At 33.8% G+C, this 9,347-nt stretch overlaps 1 protein-coding gene across 1 annotated transcript; it reads right to left on the bottom strand.

The window, feature by feature from the left end:
* Positions 1-6,023: 6,023 nt before the first annotated feature.
* Positions 6,024-9,146, bottom strand: LOC129889561 (ABC transporter G family member 14). Its single transcript, XM_055964920.1, has 5 exons — positions 8,874-9,146; positions 7,950-8,742; positions 7,425-7,601; positions 7,129-7,316; positions 6,024-6,920 (listed from the first exon to the last, which is right to left on the bottom strand). Exons 1-5 carry the CDS (start codon positions 9,006-9,008, stop codon positions 6,276-6,278), a joined length of 1,938 nt encoding a protein of 645 aa, XP_055820895.1. The 5' UTR covers positions 9,009-9,146; the 3' UTR covers positions 6,024-6,275.
* Between the last annotated feature and the right edge of the window lie 201 nt (positions 9,147-9,347).

Genomic DNA, 9,347 nt, shown 5'->3' on the forward strand with positions numbered 1-9,347 from the left:
TTTAAAATTTAAATAATTTATCATTCTATTGAATGTGTAGATAATTGAAGCATAGTCAATATATATAAAGAGACTTCTTCCCAATGTCACATTTTTACAAATTATTTGTGCCATTTTCTACTGTATATCATCTTCATTTATAACCTCAAAAATTTTACTGCATTAAAATTTGGAGAAATTTAATGATCTCAATCTAACAAGATCCGTAAGACTCATAAATTTTTTTAATATTGAACACTTAATTAACTTCAATTTCAAGAATAACAAGACCAACAACAGAAACACATTAATTCTTGGACTACAAACATAAAAATTCAAAAATCTAAAATACTATTCTTTTCATATGTCTCCACATAGCACAAGAGAACCTCACTATTAGCAAACATCAAAGTTCACTCCTACCTTGCCGTGCTTGATTTTCTTTTAAAAAATATTTAAATTTGCCTCGTCTCATTTCGAGCAATGATTTTTATAATTAAATATTTGTATAATAATCATCCTCTATAACAATACTTTACTATAACAATCATGTTTAATTATCCTCTGATCACTAATCCATAGCTTAAACTTCTTCGAAACTATCCAATACATCATAACCTGAAATTTTTTGATTTCTTTTGTCAATACGAAAAACATATTCTTAAAAGTGCATAATCTAGCTTAATTATCATCTTTGCACCTTCAAATTTTAGAGGGTCATTCGCATAAATGCCCCTATTTTGAAATGATATTTTATTTTTTTTCTTAAATTGGTGGTCTTTAATTTTTTTTTCTTGACATTAGGTTATACTTTTGTATCATAATATAACACAAGTTATATCTTACAAGGCATAACAAGCTATGCCGCTTATTCCTACAACACTTATGTCGTTAGAAGCATAAGTTCAATCCATAGCCCACAAGACAAAAGTTCTCTAAATTTATGCCGAGCGAATTAGATACTACACAACTTATGCTGGACAACTTAATTCTTACCCAACATATGACAGACAATGCAAAATTTCTCTAAGCTAAATCTTATGAAATCAGGTCATAGATAAAGACACTTTGATCCACAATTTTTCATTGAATGAGCATCAAAAACAAAAATTAAAGATTAAAATCACCCCAAAATAGTGACAATATGTGCAAGAATTGGGCTCCCAAGATCTTGAGGAACAAGAATGTACAATATATATATCAACTAACTTGTGAAATAATTTGAATGTAGCATTGTTTTGTCATAGAAAATAAAAATAATGTCCAAATTCGTTGTTAGTCGCAAAGCGTGGTTCATTCATAAACAAATTCAAAATAAAAGTAACTAATTAGTGATAATAACAAGAATATGATAATAAAGTTGAATTTTGTGGGTTCAACCTTATAATCATTATTTTTTTGTTGCTCAAATCATGTATATATGCATACAACAACAATGTTCATATAAATTTCAAACAAATTAAAATTTGACTATATATAAGAGAAAAACTATGTATGCATATGAATAAATTAGAATAAATTCACTTTGAAATCGATTAACTCTAGATACTGGCTATCTCGATTGAATCAAAAAAGATTTTGTTGCTCAAATTGATTAAGTATGTCTTATGTGGAAGACAATTGTAGACATCTTGACTTAAAACTCCTTATATCTTCAAGAATTTCTAGTGTGGCGATTGCAATTGCCAGCTTGCCCGACCTCTTAGATTGTTCATTGATTCAATGATTTGCCAAAGGAACTTTGTTCTCCAAATGTAGATAATTTTGTCTAAATTCATAGTTATCTCCAAAATTCAACAACATTTGTCCAGCAGCCACTGCATTTCAAAAATTACTAATTGTCACTTGCTTATTTTTTGATGGCAAGTTGGCAACACATCAACATAACTATTTTTTGGTGAATCATCTGAAAGAGGATTGATCTTGAAAGGGAGATGAAATCTTTTATAGAACAACACATCACCTTTATTTTCATGTCTAACAGCTTCTAAAGATGCCTCCATGATAATTTTGTGTATTAAACTAGATTTGGGTTGGCACAAAAAGCCTAATAAATTTGTTTCCATTTAAGTCCAAACTCCAAAATTATCGAAAAATAAAAATTCAATCTTGATTCAACTTACTTGACTTGAGTAAGTTTGAAGCATGTTAATCATTATTTGTTCGTTTATAATATATTCGATTTGAATTACACTATTCTTGTCGTAGATAAACACCCCAATAGGAATTCCTCTCCTTAAATTATTATTGTCTCAAAATTTAATCTTCTTATTACCTAACATTATTGTATTCTGGAATGAAATTAATACCAAATTTTCATATTTAAAACATATACAAGCACAATTATTTTCACTATTTATACATAATTTTTTTAATATATACATGTAGTAATGTTAATTATTTTTTATTTGTTTGTCAGTTTGCTTTTCTTATTTTAAACCCCTCAATAAATTTTTGTCACTGTCACTTATTGCACCAATACATTCAGTTAAAAATGGAGCAACATTTCTGTCAGGCTTAACTAAGGTTGATTGATAGTATTCAATATTCAACATTCATGATTCATCTTCATTCCACTGAGAATTGGATAGCTACTATGGCATGATATGTTGTTTCTTTCAGCACACAGTAGTTTTTGTTCGGATCCTACCATGCCAAGGCCCACAAGTAATTGAATTTCCCACTTCGTTTGTATTTAGCCCTAGCTACTAGTGGGAAATTGTGTATCTCATAATAGAAAAGGACAGTGTTAATCATAAACAAGTGTCCTTTATAGAGAAAAAAATGTGGATGGGGGTAAGTGAGTTGAATAATACTCAATGTTAGAGGATTTTTTTTGGATCTGATATCTTGTTCCTCCACCCATTTTAGTGTTTTCAGCACCAAATGGGGCTCTGCTCTCTTACGTCGCAGTTTTAATAAAATCTTCATCTGGCTGCTGCTGTTGTATCACATTATTTGATTTTACTGTTATATATCTCTCCTTGATGTCCTGGAGAATGTTCTTATTGCATCATTCTTACCTGTGCTTTCACTAAGGAAGAACAACTATTGCATATCTTCGATACAGTGGAATTCAGTTTAATGGATAATTTTCCAAAAGGGAGAAAATGACTTCCTTCACTTGTGCGCAAAACTTTTTTTTTTTTGATCCGGACTAGCTTTTGCGCACATTTAGACTAATTTCACGATATAGATGGATATCACCTGGTGGCTTTTTGGCTCTGTTTAGATTTGAACATGAGACCTATGATTCTCAATCAATTTCATTGACTATACTAGATCACACCATTGGGGTGTGTGGGTGAAACTAATTTTACTTACAACTATCTTTTAACTTTTTATTTCATATCATTTGCTCCAACTAACATTTTAGATTTTATTATCCATGTTTCTTCATACTCTCAATGAACTCTTATTTGCTCAATTTATAGAAGTTGTATATGGTGAGACATTTGAAAAATAAATGGGATACTAATGTTTATCACATGTGATGCCATGCGATAAGATGTCACAATATGTGAAGATTTATACTATGGCCTAAGGCCATCATGTGAAATGCCAAACTTTGGCACAAGAAATCTTTTTAAATAAATAGAAGTATGGCAAAGATTTTATCCCTGATGAGTCAAAATCCACTAATGGCTATGTGTTTATCCTTGGTGGTGGTGCAATATCGTGGAAATCAGCTAAGATGATCATTGCTCAATTGATTTTATAGTCCGAGTTTGTAGCTTTGGAACTAGCTGATTCTGAGGCTGAAAGACTAAGAAACTTCTTAGCCAATATCCCTTTAAAGAAGGATGTGTGGCATCCTGTATCTAGGCATTGTGATTGTCAAATGACAATTACTATTTCAAAGAATAAATCTTATAATTGTAATAACAAACCCATGAAATTCAGACATGATGTCGTAAAGCAGTTGCTGAGAGATGGAATAATTTCCATTGATTATATGAAGTCAGAAATGAGTTTGGCCGATTCTCTAACTAAACCTGTGGGAAGAAAATTAATTATTCAAACCTCAAAAGAAGTGGGGTTAAGATAGATATGATTTTCAATAAAGATGGTAACCCACTCTATGTGATTGGAGATCCCATTAAGTAGGTTCATATGGGTTCTAACAAGTTGATATTGACACTGCGCAGTAAAAAGAGAGTGTTTGAACTGCTACTAATTGTGAGGATGAGTTATTAATTCTTAATGAATTCATAGTCCTTAAGGATGGTGTATCTAAAGCAGTATACACTTGATGAATTCACCTAGATGAGAAGTGGAGTGGGCCGCTCCTATGAGATTTTGGACAAGTTTCTAAAGGTCTCATGAATAATAACCAGGCATGCGCATGGCCTATTGACGCAAAACTGCGTTGAACGACAAAATGTGGAGGTCAAATGTGACTGGTAAAATCTTTGACTTACAATAAGTATTATTGGTTCATAGAAATATTACATTTCGTAATTTTGTAAGTTAAATTTTATCGATCTAAATTTGGTTCATAGTCCAAAAAAACCCAAACCTATTGCATTTTGATTATACCAATTCAGCAAGTCTTACCTCTAGACTCCAATCTTTTAAAATCTGTGGGGATTGTTGAAAATATATTTATTTTAAAAGATTTCTTATTGACAAAGTTTGGCATTTCATGTGACATGTTGTGACATGTGAAAAACACTAGTATCCCATTTGTTTTTCAAATGCCTCACCATATACTGCTTGTATAAATTGAGAAAAGAAGAGGTCACAGGGAGGATGAAGAACCAAGAAATTTACTTAGTAGCTTAAAAGCCATTTTTCCTTCTTGCTGATTTTGTAGTAATTATATTTTGTTGTTCATGTTCCTCTTATAAAGAAAGCTTGTTTAATATTGGGGAAAAATTTCACATAGCTAAAATAGTTTCTTAGGAAAGTGCCTAGCACGACTCAAACATTGTCTGTACTCACTTATAAATAAATATTATAAACTTATTGTTGTAATATTACCCGTGTTTCCCAACATGCTTTTGGGTTGAGTTAGACCCAATTTCCATTTCTTATCATAATGTGGAAGTTAGGCCCATCCAATACTTGTTTCACCCGAAATTCATCCCCATATTATCTTGTCCAAGCTCTAATTGCCAAGCCTTGGCATGCAGGGTGTTAGTAGTTCCACATCGGTGTGTGGGAAGACAATTTGTCTCCCTATATTGTCTTGGACAATCCTCATCTTTTGAACTAGCTTTTTGAATTGAGTTAGACCCAATTTTCATTTCTCATCAAAATCCGATTTGCTAATACTATTATTGCTATTTACTATACTGATTTTTGGAAAAAAAGTATTTTTCTACAAAATAGTTTTTATAGAAAATGACTTTTATCGTACCAAACAGACACAACACATTAATTATCTTACTCAATACATGTTGATTGTTGTTGTGACTTCCATATGCAATTTCTGTTACTTCTTCCTCTTTTCCTTATTCTTGAATGTTATTACTTAAAAGGTCCTTGGCAAGAAGAAACTCTAAATGCTTTGTTATTAGTGAAATTTTGTTCCACTATAGCTCAAGATATTTTGTTTCATTTGCAAGTGCTGGTTCAAACTTGACCTACCATGTAACAAAATATAATGTTATTTTGATTCTTCAAGAATCTCACCAACCACTTTGCATGTGTAAGATCACAAGAATCCATGTTTTGTTCTTGATGCTCCCACAAAGATGTTGGTTAAGATGTTCTAGAAGCTCTAAATAAATCCCCAAGCATTAAAATGGAAGGTAGAAATTGATTCTGAATCAGACTTTCCATATTGCTATTATAAAAATATCACCATGAAATCATAATACAGAGAAAAGGAAAGGCACTGAGAAGAGGAAAAAAAGAAGCTCATTTAGTGATCTAAACAGGTGCTGTCTTTATGTGGTCAATGCACTTGTAGAACTCATTAAATTATTGCAATCTTCTTGTTTTAGAGACCCCACAGAGATATTCCTAAATCTTGTTGTGTGCACCAGTTATTGCTTTCTCTTTTTCTTTTAGCAGGGATACAAAAAATGAACGTGATGTTTGCTTCATTGTACACTAAGCATATTTATTCAGTTCAAGATGTTACAGATTTTATTCTTCCCAAGCATCTGAAGTTTCCTAAGTCAGTTAGGTAAAACATTGCCAGAGTGGTACTACATTGGAATTTTTGGTGTATGTGATCAAAATCTGGCAATGGGATCATAATCTATATCTAACATTATTACTCTTTGTTGTTGTTGGCCGAAAAAAACCTTCGATTTTGCTCTTGAAATGGTTCCCTCCGCACGTGTTCATCGTACACGATTGAGTGCTAGATAAGCAATTAGTCGGTATCCCACTAACATTAGAGCCATGATGAAAACATCCATCCACATATTGTTCAGGCCCATTGATTTTATGGCTGGAAAATCTGCAACCTGGCAATAGACACCTTTTGAACACTCGTAGTAGTCGTTGTCATTGTATTGTACCCCTAGAAGCAACTTGTAGCAGTAGAAGCTATAGCTCAAATATTTTAGCCAGACTATGAAAGGAGGAATTTGCTGAATGTAATATCCTCCAGCAATTAGGAAGACTAAAGTTGTGACTGATGCTAAGGTAGTGGCCTGTTTCACATCCATGAGCATGGCACCATACGCTAGACCGAGACTCTGAGAAACGAGTACGCTGTAAAGGACTACTAGAAGAGATAGAATGAAGGTGGCAGGGTTGGCTTTGAGCCCACCCATCCAATATAGGATGAAGGTAAATACTGTTGGTAGTGCCAGTTCCAAGGGAAGATCCCCCACAGTTTTAGCTAGAAAATATGATGAGAGTCGGTACATTCCTGATGATCTTTCTTTGATGAGCATCCTTCTTTCTTGGGGAAAAGTGAAAACTGCATTGTAGAGTGGATAGAAGCCCCAGAATACCGCGAAGAAGAATACCATTGCAATCTGCACGAGGAAGTCAAATTATAAATATCAAGCAATTGAATTTTGCTATTCTATGTTGATGCGAAATGTTATATGATCAGAATGTCAATATTAACATAGCAACTTGGAAATGGTTTTATATAATAAGATATCGTCATGTTGGCTGTAACTACGAGTCATCTTGAAACTTGTTTTCGTCCTAACATAGTCAACATATAAAAGTTCTTACTCTGTCTTCAATGTGGGATGTTGGAGTGTTCCACCATAACAATCCGGCAAGAAATGCTACACTAACAACTTGGAAGATTCTAAGCTTGTTGAATGTCTCGTATCTTCGTTCTTTCAGCCCCCTTAGTAGCAGCACCTTAAATTGATAGCCCCAACTCGTGCACCAGTGTTCTGACTTCATACCATTTCCTGCATGAGTAGAGGACGATAGAGCTGGAATTAGTCACTAATTAGGTGTAGAGGAACAATTTGATAGTCAATTAAAACCATCCCTTTCTTCACAGTTAGGAATCTTACTTGTTGAAACATCCTTTGTGTAACTGTAATTATTGGTATCTGAACTGCATAGCTCAGTTTTCAACCTTGTAGAAATGTTCTTGTCATAAGCAGAGATGAGAGCTTCTCTCACAGATTTCTTCTCTTGTTCAGTATTGTCACCTTGCTCAATTGCATGCTTGCAATCAGGTCCAATTCCTGAAAATTTAAAGATAGATTTTAAAGAGATGTTTGACACCATATACATGATTTTTAAATGTTTCAATTTTTCAGCCTTAACTTTTGCATATCTTTTACTCCTCTATATACAGTAATTGTCTAAAAGGAAAATTAAAGAATTTAGATCGAGATTTATTGATTAAAAATAGTAGGACAACTTATGAGTGGATTCTCTTTTTACTCTACTTAATGGTATTGAATAATTTACCATTGCTTATCATCAAGCTTAGTGACTCATCTGACTTTAACAAAGCCAAAAATGAAACTACGGACCTCTAATAGTAAATTAAATTGATTTGCTAGGAATGAAATTTATGTTTGAATTACCATTGGCAAGATCAAGCAAGAGATCAGCAGGATTGATAGTGATGGATGTGGAAAAACCAACAGAGGAGAAGTACTCGAGGGCAGTTGATGCAGGACCATAGTAGATAGGGCAGCCTTCAGAAAGCAAGACTACCTTATCAAACATATGGTAGAGCCTGCTTGATGGCTGGTGGATTGTAGTGATGACAGTTCTACCACCGTCAGCTAGGCGCTTAACAGTAGTTAGAATCCTCAGAGCTGTAGTAGAATCCAAACCAGAAGTAGGCTCATCTAGCAGTAGTAAACTCGGATTAATTAGCATTTCTTGACCAATACTGACCCTCTTTTTCTCCCCACCTGATATCCCTCTAAATAATGGTCCTCCTATCATGCTGTTTCGACACTTGTTTAACCCAAGCTCTGCAATAACATGCTCCACATGCCTTTCTTTTTCCTCCCTGCTTAGGCTTTGGGGAAGCCTTAGCAGAGCAGTGAAGAGAAGAGTTTCTGTTACAGTTAGATGAGGATATAGAACATCGTCCTGTGCCACGAATCCAGTACGACGTTTGATAGCTCCTGAGAATGGCTGGCTGTTGTATGCAATTTTCCCAGATAGTTTACCCGATAGACGACCTCCTAAAGCTGTTAGGAGGGTAGTTTTTCCACTACCTGATGGACCTAACATTGCTAGCATCTCCCCTGGGCACACAATACCTGTCACTCCATTAAGTATAGTCTTTTCTTTTGTGTTTGATGGTCCTCCACAACACATTCCTTTTGTTTCTTGCTTAATCTTGTAGACAACCTCTTCAAACTGCATAACATATTTGATCAAGATATCAACAATAATGAATCATTGAATATTATATGAATCCATGTTCTGCAAATAAAGAAACAAAATTGAGCACTATTATTCATGTAACTAACAAGTCTATAGAGGGAAACCTTCAAAGTTATGGGAAACAAGGCCCTTTGTATAAAGGACTCTGAGTTCATCTCTGGTTTCGACGAATTAGTCGGAGCTGCCATCAATTCTGTGCCAAAGTTTTCTGGTTTTGGTGCTACACAATGAAGAGGCATTGGCTAAAATTAGTTTAGCAGTATGTCTACTGATGAATACTGAATAGGGGAGAAGTTATAAGAAGGAAGAGAAGTTAAAGAGTTGCTTTTAACTTGAGTTTCCCCAAGAGAAGTGAACAACCATATAAATACATAAACTGAGAAAGACACAGGAAAAAAGACAAGTATCTATTGTGTGTGTTAAAGTCTCCATGATGTAGTCCTATCCCTCCCTTTCTTTTTTCCTTTGTGGTTCCCACCTTTTTCTCTTATTAAAGTAATTTAACACTTTCACTTAATCAAATTATTTAAACTATCTCTTTTCATTTTAGTTCTTCCTCATAATGATCCCCTCTTTTC

The sequence above is a fragment of the Solanum dulcamara genome, chromosome 5, assembly GCF_947179165.1.
Source record: "Solanum dulcamara chromosome 5, daSolDulc1.2, whole genome shotgun sequence".
In the NCBI taxonomy this organism is placed as follows: Eukaryota; Viridiplantae; Streptophyta; class Magnoliopsida; order Solanales; family Solanaceae; genus Solanum; species Solanum dulcamara.

What these genes read in the sequence shown, in the direction of transcription:
- LOC129889561 (XM_055964920.1), bottom strand. Translation starts at nt 9,008, where the DNA reads ATGCCTCTTCATTGTGTAGCACCAAAACCAGAAAACTTTGGCACAGAA. An exon ending in CTTGCTTGATCTTGCCAATG is followed by an intron (nt 7,602 to 7,949) that starts GTAATTCAAACA and finishes TTAAATTTTCAG; the next exon opens with GAATTGGACCTGATTGCAAG. An exon ending in CACAAAGGATGTTTCAACAA is followed by an intron (nt 7,317 to 7,424) that starts GTAAGATTCCTA and finishes CTACTCATGCAG; the next exon opens with GAAATGGTATGAAGTCAGAA.